This window comes from Neopsephotus bourkii, unplaced genomic scaffold (assembly GCF_033783945.1).
Source record: "Neopsephotus bourkii isolate Nb327-2 ecotype Australia unplaced genomic scaffold, CSIRO-AGI_Nbou_v1 NB_1630, whole genome shotgun sequence".
NCBI classification, from domain to species: domain Eukaryota; kingdom Metazoa; phylum Chordata; class Aves; order Psittaciformes; family Psittacidae; genus Neopsephotus; species Neopsephotus bourkii.
Window position 1 is genome coordinate 419,597 of NW_026902105.1, and position 27,522 is coordinate 447,118.

The window sequence follows — 27,522 nt, forward strand, 5'->3', positions numbered from 1 at the left end:
GCTCTGTGGTCTCCCTAAGCAGAGTCTTTTCACCTCCCCACTTTGTCCTCAGATTATTTTTTTTCAGGAGGTGAGGTCAGGTCTATTAAGAAGCCAATATCAGTAACAGGCTGATGAAACTCCTTTTTGCTTGTTCTGAGCACCAGTGACCCTTTTACTGGAGCAAACAGAAATGGATGCTAAGAAGCTTTTTAATGCCAGTGTAGCAAACTTTCCTATTGTTTGCAGAGAAAAACCTGTGGTTTGAATTAAACGTTTGTTATTAATCTGGGGATAGCCTTGTAAAGTGCAATTGCTTTGAACATATCTGCAATGAAACCTAAGAGAATTTTTCAATTTGATTGACGGCTATATATGGAGCAGATTATGTGCTGTATTGTTGAAGCAGAACTGTCAGAAATAAGGTGCAGATAATTGGCATATATTCCCGCTTTATCTGAGAATAATTTAGGGTTGACAGGTTACCTATCCATTGTGTCTACTAACTATTTTTGCCAGCACTTAACCGCATTAAGTAGCCTAAAGATGCCAGTACTGAATTAGTTGCTTCGGTAATGCATTGCTTAAAAGGTACCTGCTAACTTTACTGAACTTAGAAAACATCTATTCTTTCCATTCACGCCACAAGGTACAGGTTTAACAAGAAAATAGGGAAGTTGATCTAACATACAGAAATAACATATCACTAGCAGAGAGTTTGTAAACTCAATTTGTTTCGGTTTAAATCTCTTTCTTTTACTCTTCTTCCTGGGCAGCTTCCTCTGTATGTCTTGGCTCTCAGGTGAGAGCCTGTTTGTCAAGTGTGATACAGAAGTTGGTATCAAATCTAAATCTCTCTGTGCCTGTGTGGGCTGTCAGTTGAGTACATTTTATAGTGTGGCCTTGGATAAAAATAGGGTAGGTCTTAGTAATTCACTGGCCACACAAGCTTTCAAGATAATGAAACTTCAAAGTCAAAGGACAAGCAAGGGCTGCTCCTCCAAACAGGATCACTGTACACAAATTTTGGTAAGTAGGAGAGTAAAAGAAGCATGGATGTGGCTGCTCAGCTGTGGCTATTCATAAGTTACAATCCAAGGAATACTGCTGTGCTAGCACTGGCTTTCTCAGTTGATACCTCCAGGCATAAGCCTGAAGAAGACCATGAGATTGCTTTTGGTGTTTGCTGATATGTGTCAGATTGAGGTTTGCTTTTTCTACCATGCTACAGAAATATGGTCCTCAAGATGGGGGTATACCCCTGATAAGAGTGTTTGGGGTTTGAGTTTGAAGTGTGAGAAATTTACTTTTCTTTCTCCCCTTCCTTGCCTCCCAAGACAGGTGATATGTTTTCTTCTTCAGTAGGTAAACACACTTGCTAGCTTTTGTTTCTCTGTGATATACATAAATATAGCATAGAGATATGTGTATATATCTCTCTATGATATACATACTATAAAAGTGACAACAAGGCAAAAGAAAGTGTGCAAATTAAATAGCATGGTCTCAAAAATATGTGGATTTGGGCTGTTTTGTCTGCTGTGAATTCATATTTCCCCGTCTCAGGAGGTGGCTTAGGTGTGTAGCCAGATTCTGGGCAGGAGGGCAGTGGTCTGTAGAACATTAGAAGCATATCAGAGAAGTGGAGAAAATAAGGAAATAAAAAGGGAATTTGACAGACCCCTTTACAGTTTCTGCTTTGTACCTCTCTGCTTTGTGCTGTATTGTAAGCAGTGCTTTAGCAATAATACTGACAAAGCCTAACAAAGAGACTTGCTTTCTGGCAGAAAGTTGCTTAAAATAACTTACTGAGGATAAAAGAGGCTGCCCAGGTCAATAATGCTGTGAAATCCTCAATGTGTAGCAGCTCCAGGACGTTTTGTAGGTATATGGATTTTTAAAATCTTTAGACCGCTGGTAAGGCTGTAAAGATTGCAGAGTGCTGCTAACCTTGCATTGATGGCGCTGGGACAGTTTTATGAAGATTTGGAGTTTGGCTATAGAAATACTGAAGTCTTTGTTCCCTTCAGCAGAACTCTGATTTAAATTATGAACTTTAGAAAGTGTTGTTCTTTATTAACGGATATTTAATGCTATTTAGAGTCTTTGATGTATTTTATTCTTCAGTCAGATCTATCACTGTTAAAAATACTGTAAAGCAACTTACTTGGCTTGCTTTCCTTTAAATCAAGGGAAGCTAATTTATGAACTACAGTGTAATTCATCCCTGCCTTTGTTATGAATGTAATTCTTTTGGTTCTAGTTTTATGTAGCATTATTTTTAAAACATCAGCTGAAGGTAATCAATATGAAGCTTATTTCAGCCAGTTTTCATTGATGGTAATCACTCATGATAAGTGAGAGATAATGTTAGCAGTTCACTAATCCTTCAGTTAGAAGAGCAGCTTTCTTGACCATGCCTTAAACCGAAGAATTGTAACATGCCATTCAAAGGCCGTCCCTTATGTAGTTTCAGTTGAAACTTTTATTTTGAGGAATTCCTATACATTCATCTTCAGAGTTGTTTGATCCATGTTCTGCCACATCCACATGCACTGTTATAGGGAAGAAGTAGCTCAGGGGAAAGGGTCAGGATCTGGGATTGTAGTGGGAAAGGGAACCTCTGCAGGAAATCAGTCTTTCCACTGCCCAAGGACTATTATTTTAGTGTACTTTATACTATGTAGTTTCAGCTTGATGTTTTCTGTGTATGTTTGTGGTTTTTTTTTAAGAGCCGACAAGTGGTTCTTCTGGATATGAATTCATGTTAATTGTTATGATGTGCAGAAGGGTCTTAACGGCAGGTATGGAGGCCCACAGCAGACTGCCCCACTGAGGCTCTGTCTTGTTTTCTCTTGCTGTGCTGTTGATAGGGGGTCAACCAGCTGCAAAACCATCTGGGGAAAAATTCCTAACAATATAGTCCAAATTCTCTTTTAGTGGTTCTGCTCAGTGTGTCCATTTAGATTCCAAATGTAATGCTGGACTGTATTTGTCTTCAGAAGAAATTGTCCCCCTTGCTTCTCTTGCCCAGTCCGGTGCTGCTCTACAAGCCCCAGGGAGCCACCAGGAGAGTCAAAAGCAGAGAGAGGGCAGGAGGGAAAAATCTTTCCTTTTTGCCTTGGTCTCACCTGGCTAGGAATTTGTCTGGGCTCCCCCATCCCAACCTGTCTGTCATCTTTGGCTGGGGAGTCAGGCAGGCTTCTGCTGGTGATGCACCAGTTCATTCTCCCTGGTGAAGGAGGAGAGTCATGCCTGAAGGGCAGCATACCAGACAGAAGACTGCCTCTGAAGCCATGCAGCCTGTACAAGCTGCTGTATCTCTGATTTCACTCAACTGCTGTTATAGTAGAAGATATTAGAGTGATGTTTTATCCTGTCTGAAGTAAATTCATTTCTTATCTTTTTATGCATCAAAGAGGATATGAACACTAAGCCTTTGTAGCAAAAAATCAGTTAAGATGGGATCAGAGTGCAGAATCCAACAACTTAATCTTGTAGACCAGTGAAGTGAGTAGGAGTTGGCACCTGGAAACAGCAATAAAATTATCTTTGTTGTCTTACCATTTGGGGATCTGGAATATGAGGAGGTATCTCAGAAGGATGTACCTGGTCTCTCAGTGCTTTCTGTGTTTACTGTCTCTGTCTGAGAAGACTATACCAGTGGAAAGAATTATACCATTTATCTTTTTGGTCATGGAGATTATGGCCTCTTACCTAATTTAACCAAGTTTTTGATTTACCAGTGCTTTTCCTGCCAGAGGACAAACTGATCCCTTATTTCTGTGCTTGGAGGCACTACCCAAAGTAGTTATCTGAATAAACAAAGTGATATTTTCATGGACTGAAGAAATAAATTGGCATGTGTAGCATGTTCTGCTGGCTAATGCAAAGTTCACATTGATCTGCAATTCCATGCATTTTGCATCATTAGATTGTACCACTTTTGAGCAGAAAATACTCTTTCTCAGCACCCAAAGTAGTATAAAAATGATGATTTGGGGCTTTTTGTTTGTTTCTTGGGTTTTTTTAAGATACTTGCTTAAAGGGTGATTCTTTCCTCTCATGTTGAGTGCACAGCCTGCATATTCTGTTGTAATGAAACCAGAGTCCTGGTACAAAGGTGTGTTTCATTTAAGCATGCTTAAATCTTATTTGAGCTCTACTTTCCTTAAATAAGAATCTAGCAAACCTGGGATATGAATGTTACCACCAATATTCATCTCAGTTCTAGAGGATCTAGGATATCTCTTCATTTAAAGCAGTTTATGACCATCTTCTGAAATAGGTTGCATGTGTTTGTTGGGAGGGAGGGAAGTTACTTCACCTAATTGCTATGATGGCACACAATTTTAGAAATATCAAACAGATTTTAAAACCCCCAGTGGCTGGTTTTCCACCTGTGGAGAGCTTTGGTAGGATGTGACCAAAAGCCTGCTGGCTGCAGGTGGCAAACAGAAGTGTCCATTGGGAGATTTGTAGACCTTGGTGAATGAATCCCTACAGAATAACAGATTATGCATTCAAAAATTGGAAATCTCACTCCTTAAGCTGTGAAGCTGATTCCTGCTCGTCTTTGATAAACATCAGTTGCCCTACATAACCTTTGTTAGTATTATTTAATTGGTGCATAATGTAAGTTTAATAATATAGTTGTTTTATTTGTAATTTCCCTGCTTATGGAAAAGGAATGTAATTGATTGAGCAAGTTTATTGCCAATTCTTGCTACTAATGGCAAAAATATCTTAATTTAAATGATTTCACATTAGTTGATTCTGGGTCCCTCACATGGGGTTATTTTGTTGAAATCCATGGGCTGGAAAGGAATCAATATGGGGCTTTTGAAACTGGTGGAGGTTTGCAGTGCTCCCACTACGATTGATTACAGCTGCTTTTGTAGGGCTTTAAAAAGAACAATCTGTATTAAAAACATCATTCTTTGGTATGAGCTTGAACAGCTCCAAATAGGTTTCCATGGGGGCTGCCCTGCAATTTGACCACTTCAAGGGATTGCAGTAATCACCAGTGGGCCAGGGCAGCGAGGCAGAGGAAAGGCTATTAGGTGGGGAGTTATTGGCATGCATGCCAAAGAGGTTACCCTGGCAGCTTTAATCATTCATCCAGATTCTCAAGAGGAAAGAGGAAAATGTAAGTGTTAGTTCTTCTGATTGATTAGCAAAAAGGATCAGTAAAGCATGAAAGGAGAGGGGAAGAGCAAGTGCACGTTAGATTTAAAAGCACTGACTGGGGCAGGTACATGTAGTTACGACCTCTAAACCAAAAGCTACCTGCTTCCTCCATTGCTGTCACACTTGTGACTGGTGATTCAAAGACAGGCTAACCTCTTCATTCAGTATTTTCAAAGGAGTGTATTTAGCTTCTTGGTCACGCTGTGCCTTAAATTTAACCTGTCTGCACATGGGCTGATGTGTCCTTAAAAAAAATGATTAGCATTTTGAGCTGTGACAATGATTTGCATGGTGGTTTTGATCCTATTTTTGGCAAAACTGATGGGTGCTTTTGGGAAAACATGCAGAAAATTGCTATGCTAATTGAGAGAAATCAATCTGTGATGCGCATTGCTGGCTGCTGGCTTCCAATGCTGTTTCGCCTGCACATTGCCCTTTAATATTTTAGTCTGGAGTAGTTCTTTGGAAGCTGATTCAGCTGCAGACCTTCTAAAATAGTTTCCCTGTTGTATTGTGCCTACGTCAAAGGCAGGGTTGAGGAATAAACTGTTCTTTGCACAGATTGATAGCTTGGTGTGAGGGCTGAAAGGGCTTTGAATCTTTTAATTTTGGGATTCCCAGAGAAACTCTGGTATTAAACTACTGCTTTTATGTGGGAAGCAAGAACTGCTGTGTACTGCACCTTGACTGTTAAGCAGTGCTGGGATTTTCAAGGTAGAAGAGACAACTAAACTGCAGCATTCAATTCCAGGTTTCATGTACAAGGTAAGACCTGTTGGTACAGTGTCAGGGAACGTGATATATATCAAATCAAGGGGGTTCATGTAAACAGCATGTACTGTTTGATTAGGTTGGTGTATCAAATTTACCCTCCTCCTCTATCAGTCCTAAGTAACCATTTTTATGTTGTAGTAAGTTTACGTGGTCATTGAGGTAGGAAGGTCCCTTGGTCCTAACCTGTAGCCTCTGTGGAGGTGATTTGACCATTTGGTCCTCTCTCAAGCATGGGCTTTCAACATGAACTGCTATAGAACCACAGGAAACTTTCATTGCTGGAGAAACAAAATAAAATACTGCAGTTTCCTATCCTGTGATCCAGGTAGCTTTCACTTGCTGAGTTGTGGGATGAGGCTGTGGAGCATCTTCTGAGGAGACTCTGCCTACGTGAAGAACTGCTATTCTTTGGGATGTAACAGTGGCAGAGATTCATAGAGTTGTAAAGGTTTGTTGTTCCAGAAAATTGCACATACCTGAATGAAGATGTAGGCATCCTCTGCAGGGTAGATGATGAAGGCATCATGTGAAGGGGCAGACCCAACTATGGTCTCGCTCAGCTAGCAGTCCTTTAATACTACTTCACATGGGCTTGAGCCTAATTAGGTAGCCTGGGGAGGGCTGTTGTGTAACTGATGAGGATCTCTTTTTGTTCATTTACTAAATATCTATTGTAGCTGGAGAGCATGGACCCAGTTGTTTGATCTGTCCTTCACAAATCATACTGTTGATACTCGTGTAAGGATAGAAAGCTCTGCCTGATCTTGCCAATGTGCTACCTCTCCTCTTTTCTGCACATTCATACAGCAACCTCTGCCCTACCCTGGGCAACACAGCTTCTGGATAAGGCATTATATTAACAGACTAAAGTTTAGTCTCTGTGTGCATCTAGTAGCTATATGATGCACAATGTGAAATCAGACTCTGTGAAAAGAAGTGGAAAGTTAAAAGCTTTTTCATAGAACCATAGAATCATAGAATAATTAGGGTTGGAGAGGACCTTAAGATCATCAAGTTGCAACCCCCTGCCATGGGCAGGGACACCTCACACTAAACCATGTCACCCAAGGCTCTCTCCAACCTGGCCTTAAACACCGCCAGGGATGGAGCATTCACAGTTTCCTTGGGCAGCCCATTTCAGTGCCTCACCACCCTAACAGGAAAGAATTTCCTCATATCCAATCTAAACTTCCCCTGTTTAAGTTTTAATCTGTTACCCCTTGTCCTATTACTACAGTCCGTAATGAAGAGTCCCTCCCCAGCATCCTTGTAGGCCCCCTTCAGATACTGGAAGGCTGCTATGAGGCCTCCAAACAGCCTTCTCTTCTCCAGAGAAGGAGATTCCTTTTTCACTGGAATTTTCTTCAAACAGGTCAGAGCTTAAGAGAGTGTTTATCTTTCTCCTCAAGGCAGGACAAGCTTCAGCTCCAAAGCTGTGAGCAGGCCAGAGATCCACTGCACAGATCTGTGACCCTTTATAATGGGAAGAAAAACATTTTCAATTAAGCTTGAACAAGTTCTCCTGTTGCAGTTTTAAATTCTGTTATCACGTAAGGTACCATACAGCATGTAATTACACATAAGGGAATATTTCTAAAGGCACAGATGATGGTTAGAAAACAGGCACACAAGTTTCTATGACTTTGTGAAGAGTATGAACACAAATCTATCAACTGCAGCACTGTGATTTCTTCGATGCATGGCTGCAAGTGAACAGTAACTGATGTAGTGGTGGCTTGTTGGTGTCTCCTTACCCCAGGGACTTTTTGCCTTGGAGCATTTTCCTGTGAGCACCATGTATGCAGTGTATTTTCTTTAGTGCAAGCTCTGCCATAGCTGAAATGCCTGAAACAGGCAAGAGTTCTTTTATTAATGCCATTCTTGTCAAACACGTCTCTGTTTTGGTAATTAGTCTGGCATAACAGACTGTGCGCATCTTAAAAGCCAGCATATTTTGACTCTTGGCTCTGACATGAGGCAATCTCTGTAAATCAGCTCTTTTGGTAGACTCCTTTATTGTTGAACACAAGCAGTAGTAGAAGCAGTTTGCAGTACTTGTGTTTATTTTGGGCTCTGCCTTTCCTCAGCAGCCACGAGCGGTCAAACCCTTTGTCTGTCGTTAGAGATTGGAGGCCTAAAGCTATAGTTTTGTGTAGCATCAGGAAGTTCTACATGAGGTACAAGAAGCGTGAATAATCTTTCTGGCATGCGCTCCAGCCGTGATAGCTGCTCTGCGCTGTACCAGACAGGGTCTCAGCCTGCTGCAGTGCTGCCAGCACCAGCACCATCCCTATGGGCAAACACGCGACTTACAACACTAGTAGGTACACCTGTACAAAGTCAATTTACAAAGGGCAGAAAATGTCCTTTAAGATTCTAAAAATACCTTTGGAAATGAGCTCTCCTGAATGAGTCAAGGAAATCAAAGCTTGTTATTTAACTGGCCAAAGCCAGCAGTGAGGGAGACAGTGGCTTTTTCAAATCCAGTCGAGGCAGTTGCCATCGTAAGGCTGGTTTTCACGTTGGGTATGTGGATGAGCAGGAGAACTAGGCACGGAAAGGCAGCAGCCTTGGAGAGTGCTTGGAGGGTTTTGAGCCCTTCCAAGGTAAAACTGAGAGATGGTAACCATGTCAGAATGATTCAGAGGAAATGAGCAATGCAGATGTTGGCTTCTGTACGAAACCTTTGCTCTCAAACTTGGAAAATTCAATCTGGGGCCTGTTGTTATGGAAAGAATATTTTTTGCTGTGATCAGTTACACAGACTGCGGTGTAGGGCAGCCAGTACTCGCTCCACACATCACCATTGTGCAGGCAGTACAGTTTCTCCAGGAAGAAAATGGGGAATCCTTAGCGTGTTGTGTTAAAATTATGTCCCTAATTACTAGTGGCTTGTTTCTCAAAAATTCCCACAACTGCCCACCACCATGCCTCCCACTGCCATTTGCTAAAGGCTCCGCCACACTTGGCACAGTGCATCGAGGTGGGGTTTACTGGGAAGAGTTTGGCCTTTGAGTTCTTAAAAGTGGCCACCACTTCAAATGGAAATAATGGGGACTACATCTTTTCTTAGGTGCCCATCTGTAGGGCATATCAGTGAAAGGAAAGAAAGACATCTGTATTAAGATAATTAGTGGTAAACATGCCTTGTAACATAAAATCCTCATTCAAAGTTACATGTTTGTAACAGGGTACATGTGGGCAGCATAGGAGTGTGCAGGCTGAAGGAGGTTGATGAGCATTGCCAGAGCAGGAGAAGCTCATCTCTAAGAATCAATAACACGATGAGAAATGGAAGGTGAATGCTCTTCCATTAGCACGTTTCTTTGTGAAAAACTAGTGCTTTGAGATGGAAAACTGATTCTCAAGTTTTGCACTGTAGAATTTCCTGGACAAGGTTAATGAACTCATAATGGGACAGTCCCAGTTGATGAAATAGCTTTTCTGCTGTGATCAGGGAAAGCAAAGAAATGGCAGACAATGATAGGAAGACACCTGCCTGCTTCAAGGTTGGCAATGCTGAGGCCTGTTAGGACTAACTGCTGTTGGATGGCAGATCATAGTTCCTTTAGCAGGAAGCCTAGAGGGAAATACATCTTCTCCTTCACACAAGTGCTTTTTTTTCAGTCTTCAGTGGGAGTCTCTGCAATAGCCTTTGGGCTTTAAATGAATGCATTCAGGTAGTTAGCTTTCAGAAAAAAAGTAGTGCATATGAAGAATACATCACTTCAGTGAACTCAGGCTCACCAGCTGAGCATTCTTTTATACAAGCATGTATAGAACAGCACTATATTATATAGTTATTATATGTTTCCTTTCCCCTTCTTACATGTAAGATCTCTACCTAATCAACAGCTGTAATGCTTGCAAATTTTCAGAGCCTTCTGGTTTAGGTGTCTGTGATATAACATCACTTTTAAAATACTATTCTCTGGTTCTGTGCATACTGAGTGGGTTGCATCTAAAGGGCTTCCATCTGGGGGAAAAAGGGAAGCAGCGTACCATTAATAACCCAGCTGCAAACCTCAAATTCTCTGTCCCATACATATACCTAAAAAGGCAGAGAAGAGAAATTTGTGTGCATCTGTAAGTAATAAAATACTTCCTTCCATACAGCAGTTACTCATCGCTCTTCCATCTGAGTTTCCAACAACCACAACAGCCGTGGTAGGCATTACTTCTTCACTGCTCCTCACACCAGCTTTCTTGGCTTCATCTATATGGCATAAAAGTCTTTAGCGTCTTACTCCTAAATTATCCCCAGGCACTGAAAGGAATGACTGTATTGGCAGTACTGGAAAAGGCAATGGCTATGGCAGGGCACTTTGTACTTTTTTGATGAGATGAAGAGTCAGAAAAGGCTTTTCACTTTGCTTACTATCTCATTTAGTGTCAGAATGAGGCGTTTGGGGTTTTTTTTATAATGTCCTGGATGATCTAAGTTTATTAAATTAAAAATCATTTGAAATGTAAGCTTCAGTAAAAAAAAAGAAAAAAAAAGAACTTCAAATTCAACATATTACTGGTATGGGAATTATCTTTTATCTAGTACTTAATGGGTGCTAATCTACACTGCACCCATAAGGTTTAGATTTATGCCAGTATAGTCAATAACCAGACAGGAATCGGTGATCATTGGCGTGTAGCATGTGAAGTATTTAGGTCACAGGATTTTGCAGCATTATATTCTTGGAATAAAATGTAAGTGGGATAACAATGACGGACAAGAATGCAATCTCTGTCAAGAGGTAATGAGCAGTTTTTGTGGCTTCAGGGTCAGATTAAAGGACTGATAACACAGACATCCTTTCCTGGTGTTCCTGCCGTTTTAATAGTTCTGGAAATAAGGCTGTTACAGAGAAGTGTCGTAAGGGCTCTCATTTCAATTGTTAGCCATAGGAAATGGCCTCTGAAATATTTGGCCTTCATGATAAGTAAAAATAGATTTTTAGAGTTGTAATTTACAAACGTTTTTACTTTTCCTCCTGAGCATACTGAAGTGCTGGTACAGACCTTTCTCTGTCCAAGAGTACTGACAACAGACTTGTTTTTCCACCCTGGAAGTACTCCATAGGCCCCCATGGATTCCCAAGCAAGAAAACATTTCGAGAGCAAATGTTAAATCAAATTTAACGCCAGAAGGCTGTGCTGCCATCCAGCGAGACCTGGACAGGCTGGAGAGTTGGGCAGGGAATAACTTCATGAAATATAACAAGGGAAAGTGTAGAGTCCTGCATCTGGGCAGGAACAACCCCAGGTTCCAGTATAGGTTGTGGAACGACCTGTTAGAGAGCAGTGTAGGGGAGAGGGACCTGGGGGTCCTAGTGGATGACAGGGTGACCATGAGCCGACACTGTGCCCTTTTGGCCAAGAAGGCCAATGGCATCCTGGGTTGTATTAGAAGGGGGGTGGTTAGTAGGTCGAGAGAGGTCCTCCTTCCCCTCTACTCTGCCCTGGCGAGACCTCATCTGGAATATTGTGTCCAGTTCTGGGCCCCTCAGTTCAAGAAGGACAGGGACCTGCTGGAGAGAGTCCAGCGCAGGGCAACTAAGATGATTAAGGGAGTGGAGCATCTCCCTTATGAGGAAAGACTGAGGGAGCTGGGTCTCTATAGTTTGGAGGAGATTGAGGGGTGACCTTATTAGTGTATATAAATATATAAAGGGGGAGTGTCACGAGGATGGAGCCAGGCTCTTCTCAGTGGCAAACAATGATAGGACAAGGGGCAATGGGTACAAACTGGAACACAAGAGGTTCCACTTAAACTTGAGAAGAAACTTCTTCTCAGTGAGGGTGACGGAACACTGGAACAGGCTGCCCAGGGAGGTTGTGGAGTCTCCTTCTCTGGAGACATTCAAAACCCGCCTGGACACGTTCCTGTGTAACCTTATCTAGGTGTTCCTGCTCCGGCAGGGGGATTGGACTAGATGATCTTTTGAGGTCCCTTCCAATCTCTAACATACTGTGATACTGTGAAATTAATTTTTACATAGCATAAAATTGCAAAACATGGCTTCAGTGCTTGATACAGAAGGACCATGAATGAAGCATTCTTTTGTTTTTAACAACAATCTTATTTTTCTAAGCTTAATCTTCACAGAATTTTGTGTTAACTGTTGGGCTTTTGATTTTGTTCTAAACCTAAATACAACTTTCATTCCAAGTGGCCTAAGGCGCTACATGCTTTTAAGCAACTGGGAAAAGAGGTGCAGGCTGTGGGTGTAGAAGGTTCCCCTACCCCGTGTCAGCCAGCCATCTTGCAAAGAGGATCTTTTTGGGGATAGTGCAATGCATTTATCTAGGCAATGCCTGCAGATTTTTAAGCTAGAGTATGCTTCTTTGTGCCTTTTGTTTGAGAAGGTGCTCATTTCCTGCCCAAGTTTCACTAGATGAGAATCATTTGCACTAGAAATGGGCTGAAGCAAGGGGCTCTGGCCAGAGAAGCTGCAGAACATCTTCCTCAGATGGAGCATGGTGTTTGATCTGAATGCATTTGGAGTTAGTTGTACTGTATATTACTCCCTATAGTAAATATTGTACTGATTCTGTAAGAGTGTGGGGAATAGTTTTCTCATTCTGATGGAGAATGAGGAAACCACCTACAATACTATATATTAAATAATGTTTCATATTGTATCTTTTGCATCCCCCAAATCAAATAAAGTGGATGCTCACATACAAAAAATACAATTGCTACTGAAAACTACACAGACTTTCCTTCCGTTTCTGTTTCTCTGTTTTCAGCTGGTTTAGATCTTGAAAACATCTCAGCATAGCTAGAAATGAAAGCTTTTTGGCAGCTGAAAAGCCATAATCCATTGAAAGAAAGGGAGTGAGCATGATGGGTGGGGCAGGATCAGGCACTTGCAGCTTGGGCTAGGCTGAGATAGCTGCTCAGCTGTCTTACAAAAACTGAATCTTTGGAAGAACTGTGAGCGATCATTTCTGTCTTCTCTAAGTCCTGTGAGGCTGGGAAGAGCAAGAAAACAGGGGCTTTGCAGGAGGATGTTTTGGATTTTTGTGTGTTTTTTTTAATTCCACTAAGTTCGCTTCTGATATAGACAGAAGTAGGAGGTGGCCTAAGGAATAAATAGATTTGTAAGTCCATATCTTTATTCCACACTAAAAATTCTGGGCATGGATGCGTGAAGCTTCTGTTCTCATGCAGACTAGTTTTCAGTCACTAACATTTGCAAACTCAGGCAGTTTCTCAGCTGTTGCCAAATGCTGTTGGTTATTTCCATTGTTAGGAAATTTATCCAGGTAGGGCTTCAATTTTTTTTCCCAGCTTGGTGTTGGTTAACATTTACTGCCTTTGAATATTGTATGCCTTTTCTGTACTCATGGTCAGCCACCTGTGTTTTCCTTTAAATGCGTTTTGTTTTTTCCTGACTGGTATCGGAGAGTGGGCTATTTTGTACCACAATTGTAGCCGAAAGTAAAATGGGGTGAAGTGTCTTGGTCCATTGTGGCAGCCTCATCAACAGCAGGATATTTGTCCCGTGACAGGGAGTTGTTTTCCTACACGGAAACAGTCTCAGCTGTTTCTTAATGACAATACCACCTATACACCTACCGAAGTACTTCAGGCCTTCCTTTGGAAACATATTTTAAAGGAATTAAGTCATTTGATGGTGACCAGACAGTGTCTTGAATTTCTGCTTTGGACTGCAGCCAGTTCTAGGCAGACCGTGTGAACTAGCAGCAGCAGATGAGAGTAGACCTTTTGTAAATCTGTCTTAAAAACAGGGCTTTTCTTCTTCCGCATATCCCACAGGTAAAAGCTGCCATAGCAAGAGTAGACTTTGACCAAGTGTCATGTTGTTTTTCTTTTTCCTCTGTAGAAGAAAAACAGAGTAACACTGTTTTAGTTCAGAGCTTTTCAGTGAAGTGTTATAGGCACCCCCAGTGGAAAGGTCTTTTACTCTAAAATAGTCTAATAATCAGGATGGCCTTTCTGCTTTCCATGAAGAATCATTTTTTCACTGTAGATCAAACTGAAAGCAGTTTTCTGCCATGAAAAGGTGAGAACAGGAAACTGTTGCCAAACAACTCCTAAAAGAATAAGTAACAGACATCTTTGACAATATTTTTTAGATCTTTGGAGGAAAAAAAATACCTTGGAAAGTCTGATATGAGTCTTTGTATACAGGAGTTACCCCTTTCACAATCTGGTACCCCTTCAGGAAAGCTACAGTGAATGCTGGGCAGAATAAACCAGGCAATCAATGCCATGCAGTAAAAAGTAAGATGGAAATGCTTGGTACTCAGAGCAGCAGGTTTGGGTGCTTATCTGGGATACAGAAAAGATGCACTTTGTACCATTTTGGTATTTGGCTTTTTGACTTAAAACTCCATTTGCAACTGTCATACTTTTCTCAAAAGTTGTGGCAAATTGGTCTTCACAGAAATGGTCATAAAAGTAATAGTAGTAATAGCAGCCTGTACCTTCCCAGTCATCAAAGATACATGGCTCCCATAAGGAAGTTCATGTGCTATCAAGTGCAAGCTGCTGTGGAAGAAAAGACTGTCTAGTCTTTCAGAACCTGAATTGTCAGTCTAAAAGGATGACTGATACCTTGTTCTATTATCAGCTCGTTTTAGAAGACTTTCTCTTTAGCAGGGGAAATACTTGGGGACATAAATGTGGTGAAATTCACAAAATCCCAACTTTTTAGCCTCTTGCAGCTACAGCTAAATTTCAGGAGAAATGCATTGAGGTCGATATACCTGTGATATGAGTTTTGATACATGCTCTCGTTGCTTCCCATTTCAGATCAAATGACAGTCTGCATGTGACAGCCTATGTATGTCATATTTGAGATCCTGACAGAGGGCCTCACTTCTGGGCTTTGCTTCTCTCTTGTTACAGAAGCTCTGCAGAATATATTGCAAATCCTGTTTATTCATTCATGCATTTAATGAAATGAAGTGTGATTTGAAGGGGGCTTGCTTCCTAAAGATTGGGTGGTTTCCTAGTTTTCGTTGTGCAGCCTTGGGAATTTTTTTATGCTGCAATTTTTGTGAATTTCTTTAACACCTTAGATGAATGTGTTGCATAAACTGAAATTATAAACTGTTCAGTGTGCCATCATCAGCTTCCGAAATAGGAGTAAAGATTAAGAGACTGCTGTGTTGGAGAACTGTTATCTTTTTAACCATTCTCTCTTACCTGTTTTCCAGAGAACAGATTTGACCTCTGATAAAGACTTGTACCTTGACAACAGCTCTGTTGAAGAAGCATCAGGCGTCTATCCAATTGATGATGATGATTACTCTTCTGGGTCAGGTTCAGGTGAGACAACATGTCACAATTTGATTTTCAAAGGTGTAAGAGGTAATGCGATTGAAGAAAAGCTGCGTAGTTTTACTTTATAAGCTGGAGTTGATACTTTCAGTGAGTGTCATGAGTGCTTGGCTCTGTATTTACAGAGCAATGAACACTCGTGCAGGCTCGGTTTTAAAAACTTAACTTTCTGCTCTTTTCACTTACGCCTTAGTTTCATCATTTTGCTGTGTTGTTTTTCTCTCTGCTGTCTCTGCTTTCTCTCTGTTTTCTGTGTAGATCTCTCTGGAGTTTAGAAATATGGATTAGAGAAGGCTTAGTACTCCCATGACATAATGCTAATTTAGCAGTCTGTAAGAAAACACAGCAGCAGCAATCTTATTTTCTCTTATGCATCGGGTTCCTGTAAACAGCGTCCATGCCTTTTTGTTGTTCTTTTAAATTTAGAAGTCTAGTGCTGCCAAAAACATGAGTTTTCTCTGAGGTAATTACATACATAAAGTGAATTAAGTAATTCTTAAACATAACGTACTGAGTTCTCAGACTTAAACACTCATTAGAGGCATGTAACTAGCTCATCATTCTTCAAAAAACTGTCAGTGAAACCTCATTAATCATTTCTCTCAGAAGGTCTCTTTGCAGAGTGTCTTCTAGACTGGCTGGGAGGCTCCAGCCATTAAAAGTGAAGTGCAGGATTTTACGGTATTTTTGGAAGAGGAATTTCCTTGTTGCTTTGAGTATTTGCTAAGCTGTTGTGGAAATCCCATTTCTTTTCCAAGTGTGTGTTACTTCTTTCTTTTATTTTATGATACTTTTTGCAATCTGTCTCCTGATGGTTATACAAACTTCGGATTTTTAAAGGATGAATCCTTCTTGAAGCACCTTTTGTCATACTTTTTATGTATGTTTTGTCTTTGTTACCTTCTAAGACACAGCTGAGATTTTTCAGATGGCTTTTTGCCTTTTCTTTCTTTTGGTGATTCAAGGATATGTCAAAATGGAGTCTGCAGAGGTATGACTGTGCTGCCAGGCAAATCCAGGCCCAAGGTCACTGGCACCTGGGTGATACCCTGTATCTTGGGAGTCCTTCGTGGTGGCAATTTGATGTTCCACTGTGATCAAAGGCTTAATTGGACCTCCTTGCTTTAGACTTCTTTGAGGGAAAACGTAACATTTCATTTGAAAAGGAAAAAATACATTAAATTAAAAATTCAGTGTTTTCATCCAGTTTTCAGGACTGAGGAAAAATCTGACCTCCAGTAAAACTGCACTTTCAGTAAGCTTCCCATTCTGTTTTCAGATGCTGGTGACTTGGTAAGATTCATGAAAGGAGATAGGTTAATAAATAGTGGTATGGAGAGTGGTCTGCTTTTTTGGCCTTTTATTTTTTTTATCCCTCTATGAAGTGTGGCTGTTTCTAATGTGAATGATTCAAAATGCAGCCCTGCTTTTTAAGTGGAAAGTACTATACAAGAACTGGGTTGAGATTTTATTAACTCCTCTCAGTGGTAAAAGTGGAGCCAGAAGGACAGAATCCGCCTCTAGACTCGCCAACAGTAATGCCAACAGGGAGCATTCTTGCTGCCTCTGGCAATCTTCGTTTCTTTCCTACAAGAAAACAGGAAAAGTCTCATTGTAGACTGAGACTAGCTGGATGCCTCTCCAAAGAGCTCATGTTACAGTACCAAAATCTAGTACTTTAAAGCAAAGTAAAAACTCTAAGTTAAAATAATCTTCTGGCCAATCTGTGGGCCCAGTTGTATTCACTTAAGAAACAAATCTCAAGAGGGAGGCAGATTAGCATCCCTGCCACTCTACCCATTCCATACTTACTGCTATCTATTTTATGAAGTAGAAAGTGTCCTCTAGATGTACCAATGATCAGTTTTCCTTATATTATGTTGAATGTTTGTCTCTTTACTTGATACTCAGTGACGTAGTGTTCCTCTAGCAGGAAGAACCTTCCCACTGAAGAGTGGTTTTCTTGCCGTGTAATTGCACTTCAAGCAAACAGATCCAACATGAGAACATGCTGACTCCTTTCTTTCGTATGAAGATTGTTAGATGCCACCAGGCCTGTGGAGATAGACAGGAATTGTCAGCACTACCATTAATGCCCTTGCAGGTCTGCAGCAGCATTAACATGGACAAATGTCTCTGTAGACATGACACATTTCAAACTAGAAATTGGCTGAGGGCTTTTTGTAAAGTAGAAAAAAAAAAAGTTGATGGTATTCTGCTTTTTTTTTTTCCTTTCCTTTCATAGCTTCTTTAGTCTTCATGTACATTCAGCTACCGTTGTGCTTTTGCCAAAGTGTTGAGTCCAAATACATCCTCTTGGTTAACAGTTTCTGAAGTAGCCATGTCTGTTTCCTCACTGCTCTGTATCAAGAACAGAAAGTTGTGAATTCATTAGTCCACTGTTTCCTTCTTCCAGTCTCCACCTCTGAGAAGATGCCTCAGTCTGTCATCATTGTGTTTAGTGTTGGTGGTTTTATGCAGCATAATAATAGAAGAGTAAAAGCAGTTTTCCTGCCTATATAACTTGAAATGCTTTTATAACTACCTTTTCCTCTGGCATAAAAAGTCCTAACTGAACCTGGGTCATGCAGATACTGGAAGCAGCTGCTAACCAGCATGACTACCCTTATGTTAAGGAAAGGTACCGCTTCTGTCAGATTTATCTACAAGCTCTTTGGAAAACTATCAGTTTGGTTCTTTTATCTTCTCTGAAGTTACTTGTGGTAAACAAGTCTCTGCAATATATTAATTGTATTATCATGCAGATTTTTTCCTCCCTCTTATCTTTCCCAAACTAGTATTTCTCAGTTAATAGCAGCTTGAGCTGAGAAGGTTAGATCAGGGTGAACTAGGTCGAGTCTGAGATTGTGGCTCGGGACTGTTCTTGGAGAAAAATTACGATGGTGGGGTTGGAGCTTCTCCAAGAAACACAAGAGCAGGTCTGCTTTGGCTCTTGACCTAACAGGAAGGCAAAATTATGCTGCAAGGCCGGAAGGCAGTTTGAGTCCAGCAGTAGTGTGTGTGGTGTGCGCTGGGTGATGGGTGGTGGGGTGGCTGGGGAAGAAGGGGGATGCTGGTTCTTGGGAGAGGCGCTGGTGCTCTCCCAGGTGCTGAACAGGATGCAGCACAGGGGCCATGGCCACTGCTGGGTGCTCCTGCCCAGTGCCTGGCAGACACTCCAGGTGAATCATCACACCCTCTGGTGTGCTTCCCCTACCGTGGTGGAGGCAACACAGCAAGTATTCATTTTCTATTTCCTACGCTCCCATTCGTGAGTGCCTTTCAGATTGGCTTGGAGCAAGAGCTTCTTCTCTCCGTATGTCACACCAGCCCCAAGCATGCTCCGTGTCATTGACTGCCTCGTTCTCCAGGTCTTTCAACATAAAATCCTACTGTGACACTGTTTGAAAGTGTAGGGTTTTTTGTGCTGGACAGAATCTTATACTTCAGTACAGTTAAGACTCTAACTTTTGTTCTTTCTTCAAGTTTTGTTGGGTTTTCTTCTCCCTCCTTAAGTGAGAATTACCAGAGACACAGCAGCCTTGCACTGTCCCCATCAATTCAGCTGAAGGTCTGTGGTAGGGCACTAGTATTATGTTTCCAGTGTCATATCTGGTTGCCTAACACTATGTTGATTAAGGGTTGTACTGGGGATTTTTCACGTGAATGGGGGTGAGATAAGCCTGCTAAAAATGTGTCATTCTGCTATATGTCACATTGATGATAGGTTAGGTGTGAAAGGTGTGAAAGATACGATGGGTATGTGTATGCCCAGCTTATGACAAGTTTGCTTGTACTACCACCGTAGTACTCTCAGAGTATGATGTGCAACAGCAAAAGTGATACCAAATGATAGGGTGAAATTATTGGATTTGTTTGGTAGGAAGAGTTTATCACTGATTGCTTTGCAAGTAGGAGTGCTAAGTACCGTGGGCTTTTTGTAGGGTACAATAATTTAAGCTGGCACAGTTTTGATTTCTTGACAAGTTTCTTCAAGCACCAGTAGCGTGAAAGTGTATTTGTGTTCCTGTCATCTAAGAGGCAGCTAATAGACACATTACTGAGGGCTATATTAGATATTTCCAATGCTACAGCACAATCTAGAGCTATTTTGACCACTATGAAGACAGGAGCTGGGCATCCTGAAGAAGTTGTGGTGGATAGAAGATGGTGTGTGATAATGAAGAGGTTTCAACTCTTTACTACAGAGATGGCTATGGGTTTAATTACCACAGGGGGGTTTGTGGTGCCCTCACTATGATGGCAGTATCTATCTGTCAAGGAACTCAAGGCAGTTTATACCCAGCACTGTCACCCAAGCTGGACAAATCCAGAAATTATCTAAAGAGACTGTGATATTTTCAAGAGGAAAAAGTAAGCTAGCTCTTATACACCAGCCACATCACAGTATTCCTTTTAACAACCTAGCTGGAAGTTATTCTCATGTACACACCAGACACTATAGTTTTTTTTTCTTTCCAATCCTTTTTGATTCAGGAAGGGGGTTTGTTCTCTCTTTTTTGGTTGTTGGGTTGTGGGTTTTTTTGCCTTTTAAGGATCATGATACTATGTAAAGTGCTATTGTGATGTTCTGGAGAGCTTTAGAGAGTTTTTTTCTATCCCTTAGTTGTATTTATGATCAATTCTGAGAAAACTACTGTCAGTTTAGCAAAGGAAATGCCTTCCCTTTGCTTAGCTCTACTCCGTGCCAAGCAGACACCTGTCTAGATAAAGCTAATTAGAAAGCAGGAACCATGGGGATGTGTTTGAGAAGGTACCTAAGTCAGGCCTAAATGATAGGTGTCCCAGTATTTTGGGGATTGTCAGGATTTCCTTAGGCCATACAGAAGAGGAGTTGGGTACCTTCACTGCAAATGTAGTGACTAGTCCAGGAGTTAGATTAGTCATCCATTTGTTGAAACCAGAGATCTGCATCCTCCATAGCTAGAGAGGTTCGGAGCTGTAATGCTCACCGTTTTATCTGGCAGACACGACTTGCCTGAAGCAAAGGTGACCTTTTAAGGATTTGGAGAAGCAGTTGTGATTAAAAGGGACTTCTCATTTCAGAAAAAGAAAATAAAGTTCTGTACTCTCAAAGTGTGTTTTATCATCAGATCTCTAATTTGCTCATCAATTTTAATTTCCTTGACTCTGAAAACTGTGTGTAATTTGGAGGAACTTTGGAAGGTGAAGCAGCCTGAGCTGTACATTGGGCCCTTATTTCTTGAAGAAAACTCTTGAGGCAAAGCCATAAAAATTTTCCTGTTGGATGCCTTTCCTCACCTCTGTTTCGAAGTAAGATGCTGATTTTTTGATCTTTGAGTAGCATTTCAGGAAAATATCTGATTCTTGTTGTGAGGTCTTATTCTAGATGTTGCACTGTAATTTTGGTATCTCTGATCTGAGGGTTTTTCCAGTATTATTCTGTGCCAGTAGCTTTAATGTAGTACTTTTTTAAATTATTCTAAATTTTCTTTCCTACAGTACAGAAGTAGTTTTAATTATTGTCTTGTTAATTCCCTTCCCTTCAATGCCAAATATATATAATTCTTGATCATGAGTTCAAAACATCGTTATTGTGCTCGTATTTTCAGCCTGTCCCTTTTCTTTGCAAAAATAAGATAAAAATTGAGTTTGGAATGAGTGAGTCATACTATTCTGTTGTAAGAGGATATATTTTTATTTGCAAGGAATTCTCTTATGCACATTTGCTGGATTTATTACCCAATTGTTACTTGGGTGACTGGTGTCTGTAATGAGCAGAACACATTGAGATTCCTAAGGAGTGGTCCAAGAACAGGCTGATTGTTTTCCTCTTTCAGGCATTGCAATAATTTAGTTTCTTGTCTGTGTCTTCTTCCTTCCAGTATCACTAAAGGATATTTATTAGACATGTCCATTATCTTATTCTAAAGGAATCTTCATACTTCAGCAGGGCTTTGAATGTGGAGGAAATTAAATTTAAGGTCATCTTTAGGGAGTTTTCTGTTCTCTCACTCTTTATTTCAAAAGAAAAAGACTTCTGAATTACAGAGTTTAAAAACATGTGAATTCCTGATGACTGAAACATAGTCTTTCTGTAGATACGAACTACTTGGGTTTTTATGTTTGAGGGTTTAACAGATCTGCTGCAGAAAAAGGATTTTGTTGTTGAAGCAGTGTGTTACAGAGAAAAACTGTTCAGTTCATATGGTTTAAGTCAAGTCAGGGTAACAAAGTTGATTGATTGATTGATTGATTTATGTAATTAGCTGGCAATCTTTGAACTACGTGTATGGGCTTAATATCAGCAGTACAATGCATAACCACAATACCAGCCAATTAAAAAGATGGTAACATGCAACTACAAATCTCCAACCTCCTTCTGTAACTGACCTGAGCATGTGCCGCATGCACACAAAGATTTGTTCACAACGCACAAACACACCCTTGCAGGCCATGGGGTGTGTAAGCTTCCCTCATCGGGGTGTGCAGGACCCTCTGCCCACACAACCCCGCTGTGGAGATGTGGGTGTCCCCAGCCCCATGTGATCCCGGGGCCCCACCACCTCTTGGGGGTGACAGGAGGTGGCCCTGCACCCCCATGGTACAGCTTCCAGGGGTGCCCCCATGATGGCTAGAGCTAGAGGTGCTGCTGGGGACATCCAGGGGTTAGGGAGTGGCACTGTCGAGCCCCAGAAGAGCCCATGGTACCAAGGGGCCATGTCAGACAGGGTCACACAGCCCTAGTAGCTGCTGCTTCCACTCCAGGGTTTCTCCCTGTTACAAGTATTTATGCTTTTTTTCATGCTTCTTTTCAGGCTGGTTCCTACTGTTTCAAAAATATCGTGGTAATTTCCTGGTTACTGCTTAATCTGGCTGATGGCCTCCATCCTCTTTCATGGGATCACTTGGGGAAAATATCTCCCTTGCAGTTTGGAGCACACTGTTCTTTCATCCTTATCTTAGCAGGCATTATCATCTAGGCCATTTGCCCAGGGTGAGCTGTGCAAGCACCCCTACCTTGGTGTCATAGTTAAAAATGTGATTAGTCTGGGAGGATTTCACCAGTAAATGCAGTGTCACCTTTTTTGCCTCCAGGTGCTGACGAAGATGAGGATAGTACAGTGATAACAACATCCAGAACGCTTCCAAAATTACCGGCAACTAGTGATGCATCTAGGACTGAGACCACCACAGTGAAAATGCAGACCAAGGTGCCTGCACAAACAAAGGTGTGTGGCTGGAGAGCAATGGTTAAAATGGTTCTGCTGTACACCTCTGATGGCTTCATATTAACTTTGATTTATATGGATTAAAAAGCACACACACTTTTCTTAATGCTGTTGCAGCCTGTTAAATGAATACAGAGCTGCTCAGTTTCATTTGTACTAGAAAGTCTGTATTTCACATGAAAGAAAAGAGATGTTAAAAAGAATAACTTAGATACACATGACAGCTTTTCATGATACCTTTGAGTCTCAGCTGTACCTTTATTACATGTCTGATACTGTTATTCAGAAAATTCTACATGAAATTTCCCTCCTCAAAGGAGACTGTTGTGTGGTTTGGCTGTAGTTTGAACACTTGCCAAGTTCCATTTAGCATTTCAGTATTTCCTTCTACCACCTCAGGTAATATTGTCTGTTACCCTCAAAGGTGTTCTGAATATGGCATCTGATGTGTTAATTTCAGAATTCATTCAGAGGCCATTACTCTGATAAACACAGGAAATATTTGCCAACTGTTTGTTAAATATAGTTTTGGGAGTTTTAAGTTTGTGTGAGATGTTTTTCATTTCAACATAATGACAACAAATAGATCCATTTACGGTGTCCAGTACAGCTTTCTGTGGTCAGAGAGCTTCCCGTGTGTTGTGTTTGTCGATATTGTGGACAATGAGCATGGAGCCACAGCTTCGTGGCTGCCCATGACAGGCAGTGACTGTGCAGACTTGTGGTGCTCCCTGTCTGTAACCAGTGCTCTGTTTTCCTTTTGTGCCACAGTCACCTGAAGAAATCGATAAAGAGGAAAGGACTGAGGTGGATGCCAAGAAAAAGAGCGATCAGCCAGGGGATGACACCGATGTGTACACTGAGAAGCATTCAGAAAACCTCTTCCAGAGAACAGAAGTTCTGGCAGGTGAGGCCACATTTGTTAAGGTCCAGCTCACCAGAAATACCCCACAAAACAGAAGGGATCCATATCACATAATGCAAACTCAGCGTTTGTATTTTTCAATAGATCCTTAAACGCATTCGTAGCAGGTACCAGAGGTTAATTTGATGAGAATGAGATGGGAATCTTCTGGAGTTGCTTAATGGCAAAGTATGTTGCTAATTGATTCGATGCCCACAAGCCGAGTACTGCCAGCTAAGTGTCTGGAGCTTCCACAGCTCAGAGAGGGAGTTGGTATTTGGATTGATGCTTGCAGTGCAAAAATGTATTTCTCACCCATACTCCCGAGAGCACATTGCTGTCTGGTCCAGCTGGTGCAGACAGTCACTGCCCGAGGAGCTCATGGCAAGGGGTGGGTAGACAGGTGAATGAAGAGGGACAGATGAGTGCCCCCTTAGGATACAGAAGATCTATTTCCATGCATAACACAGGGAGGCACAGGCTAACCACCAATGTTTTCACCACATGAAGGGTTTTTGGCATAAGAACAGTGTTTAGAGGTACACTTTTCCCCACTTGTCCTCAGAGGAGGTGCTGGGAGCCATGAAAGTCACACAGGTTTGGACCATGTCTTCCCATGAGCATCAAGTGGAACACCTCCCTTATGAGGAGAGGCTGAAGGAGCTGGGTCTCTTCAGCTTGGAGAAGAGGAGACTGAGGGGTGACCTCATCAGTGTTTACAAATATGTAACGGTGGGTGTCAGGATGATGGAGCTAGGCTTTTTTCAGTGATACCCAGTGATAGGACAAGGGGCAATGGGTGTAAACTGGAGCATAGAAGGTTCCACGTTAACATCAGGAAGAACTTCTTTACTGTGAGAATGACAGAGCACTGGAACAGGTTGCCCGGGGGGGTTGTGGAGTCTCCCACATTGGAGATATTCAAGGCCCGCCTGGAGAAGTTCCTGTGTGATGTACTCTAGGTTACCCTGCTCTTGCAGGGGGGTTGGACCAGATGGTCTCTTGAGGTCCCTTCCAACCCTTGGGATTCTGTGATTCTGTGTAATAGCCACATCAATGGAAGCATGCAAGTTTGCTCTTGAAAGTTAGTTGGAGTTAGTACTTTCTACACACTTGCAAATGCATGATGAATGTAATGCCTCTGTTCCTACAGCTCCATGAAATGTTCTCTCCTACTGCTCATCAGTAGGAAATTTATTTCAGCCTTAAGTCAGGGTGAAAACTGATGGAGAAAAGGGAAAACCCATTTCTTAGCCAGTGTGACAAAATAGTTCTTTTTAGGCTGAAAATATTAACTGTTGAAAAATGAATTTGAAAGAAACTTGAAAATTATTATTATAAATTAATAGAACTTTTGCTCTGAGAGTATTGGTGGCTCTCTTAATTGAGGTTTTAGGAAATTTTTAATAACCTTGTTAGAATTGTGGGTTGTTGCATCACTGACCTGTAGGTGGAATATTCTTTTAAATGACTGCTTCAATAAACATTTCTGAGAATATATTTCAGGATACTAATAATCAAGACAGTTGCATAATGGGAGTCCTTTTCTGCAATTTGAAAATAATAGCACCCTTATTGTGTAAGATGAAAAAGAAACGTGGTGCTAAACTTGTTTTCCCAGCATATTGTGAATGTCTTTTTCTTTGATTACAGCTGTTATTGCTGGCGGAGTTATCGGTTTTCTTTTCGCAATCTTCCTTATCCTGCTGCTGGTGTATCGCATGAGAAAGAAGGATGAAGGCAGTTACGACCTTGGTGAACGTAAACCATCCTGTGCTGCCTATCAAAAGGCACCTACTAAGGAGTTTTATGCATAAAATTCCTATTTAGTGTCTCTATTTATGAGATCACTGAACTTTTTTAAATAAAGCTTTTGCATTGAATAATGAAGATCCCTTTTTTTTTTTTTTTTCTTTTTTTTTTTTGTCATTAAAGAGCCATTCCGGCACCTTTACGACAAAATCCCATTGTATTTAAAACTTTTCATGTATTCCTTTACAAATGTAAAATTAAAACTTAACATTTGCAGTGTTCTGTGAATAACAGTGGCAAAGCGTTATTTTATAAAACCATTGATATTCACTGAATCATTTTTAAAACTTTATGCATAAATATAAAATAATGAAAATTATTGTTTTATCCTATGGTTCAATGAAAGTTGTTTAATTTTTGTCAGCATGTGTCAGATTGACCTTACAAGTTAGTTTTTATTTCATTAATTTATCTGTTTCCAAAAAATGCCTTTTTTGTAGTTGTCATGGTGCAATTTGTCTTCGGATAATTCAGATAACAGTAACTTTTAGTGTAAATGTAATTTTTCAGCTATGTAAACTTTAACCTCCACTTTGTATAAATTTAAGTGTCAGAATATCAATTTTACACTTTGCATTGTTTCTCAGCGTACCTGTAGCTTCAGTGAGATTTGTAACAGCAAATTAATGTGTAAAATTGGATTACTACAAACTGTATAGTCGTATTCTTACTAAACAAATCTCCTGTAAGGAAGATTTGGAGTAAGCCACTGACACACCTAAGCAAACCCAAAGACTCTAACAGTATTTTGAGAAGTTGCTGCAGATTTCTATGGCCACTGTATTTGTTAATTATTTGCAATTTGAAGGTACAAGTAGGGGTTTAAATTTTTGTTCTTAAAAAATGCATTTAAGTTGTAAACGTCTTTTAAAGCCTTTGAAGTGCCTATGATTATATGTGACTCGTCGCAGACTGGTGTTAATGAGTATATAACAGTAAAAGAAAATGTTGGTATTTTATAAGCACAGACAATTCTAATGGTAACTTTTGTAGTCTTACATGGATAGACATAATTGTAATTTGGGAACATAAACACTACTGAATAAATCATGTGGCCTAATACTGAGAATTCCATTGTGATATACTTTTGTACGCTTTTCATTTTATGTCTACTTGCTTATGTTTTAATGTCACAGAGTACACTTAGTATATCTTAAAAATCCAGACCAAAAGAAAAAGGCTGTTGATCCAAGCTGATCTTTGGACTAGATTTATTGCTGAAGTGACAGAGAAAAGCAGGAATGTTTAAGTCTTGCATCTGGTGTATGAGTCATTTGACCTTTGCATTATATTTAATGACAGTACTGACACAGACCTGTTTGTCCTGCAAATGTTGTTTTCCATACTCTAAAATTCAAAGGAGTACCTGGGTTCATTTATTGTGTATATTGGGTTGTGATTTGTTGTTCAGGATTGTTTTATTCCCTGGCCTTTGGAGAATTTTGGTTTATTCTGCTCAGACTCCAGCAGAAGAGTTGAGACAAGTGAAATATCTTCATAAGAGAAGAAAGAAATTTTCCGAGTAGAAGAGAAAAGGTTCTGTTGCTTAGACCTCAGATAGGTGTTGGATAGAGGGACACATGGAGAAGATGATAGTCTGCCTCCTTATATTACGCTTTCTAACAGACAAATGGCTTCGTCTTCTGCTCTGTTAACCTCCTCACTTCTTATTTTTGAGATTTCCAAAATACAGGTGATCAGGATGTCAAGCTGAAGTGCTTCTCAGAAATGGCAATGTAATGTAAATAAGTTCTGGTAGCTCTTTACGAAAGAGTTGCATAACTTGTATTTGTTGCTGTCCCAAGTTCAGTGGTCATTTAGGAACAAATGAATGCTATCCTGTGCTAAAATATTTAATATATTGCTTTTAAAATTACTTATACTTACTGGCAAGTTTTTCAAAGCCATACAAGTTCATCAAGTAAAAACAGGGTAAGAATTTAGCAGGTTTATCTTATTGTGCAATATTTAGTGAAATTCAATTAGTAAAATAATTGCTTGAAATAACTGTGCCAAGAAAAGAAAATTTCTGGCAAATGTTGTGCCACTGCTGTAAAATAAAGCATTTGTTAAAGTGCCAAAATAAAGTCTACCATGCCTAAACTAATACTTCATTTGTATAGTCTGACATCCAGTTTTTTGAAGCCCACTTTGCTTGAGGTAGTAGATCTGAATTTTCTTTAAGGGTGTGATGAATTTTGCTGTAAGTATAGCTATGAATATTAAGTGCCAGATAAATTGTCTTCTCCTTCATAAGCAAATTGATATTAAGAAGCTGTTTTCTTTTTATTTACGTATGTTGGATTCCGCCTCTATTCCTAATGTGCAGAACACTTTATCCA

The 27,522-nt window shown here is 40.6% G+C and overlaps 1 protein-coding gene across 1 annotated transcript in view; it reads left to right on the forward strand.

The window, feature by feature from the left end:
• The window catches only part of SDC2 (syndecan 2), a 61,951-nt gene extending 34,659 nt beyond the window's left edge, over positions 1 to 27,292 (forward strand). The window contains exons 2-5 of the mRNA XM_061373192.1: positions 15,127 to 15,238; positions 22,331 to 22,464; positions 23,236 to 23,371; positions 25,022 to 27,292. Coding sequence (XP_061229176.1) covers positions 15,127 to 15,238; positions 22,331 to 22,464; positions 23,236 to 23,371; positions 25,022 to 25,185 — 546 coding nt within the window. The 3' untranslated portion in view covers positions 25,186 to 27,292. The remainder of the gene's footprint in view (positions 1 to 15,126; positions 15,239 to 22,330; positions 22,465 to 23,235; positions 23,372 to 25,021) is intronic.
• The last annotated feature ends 230 nt before the right edge of the window (positions 27,293 to 27,522 follow it).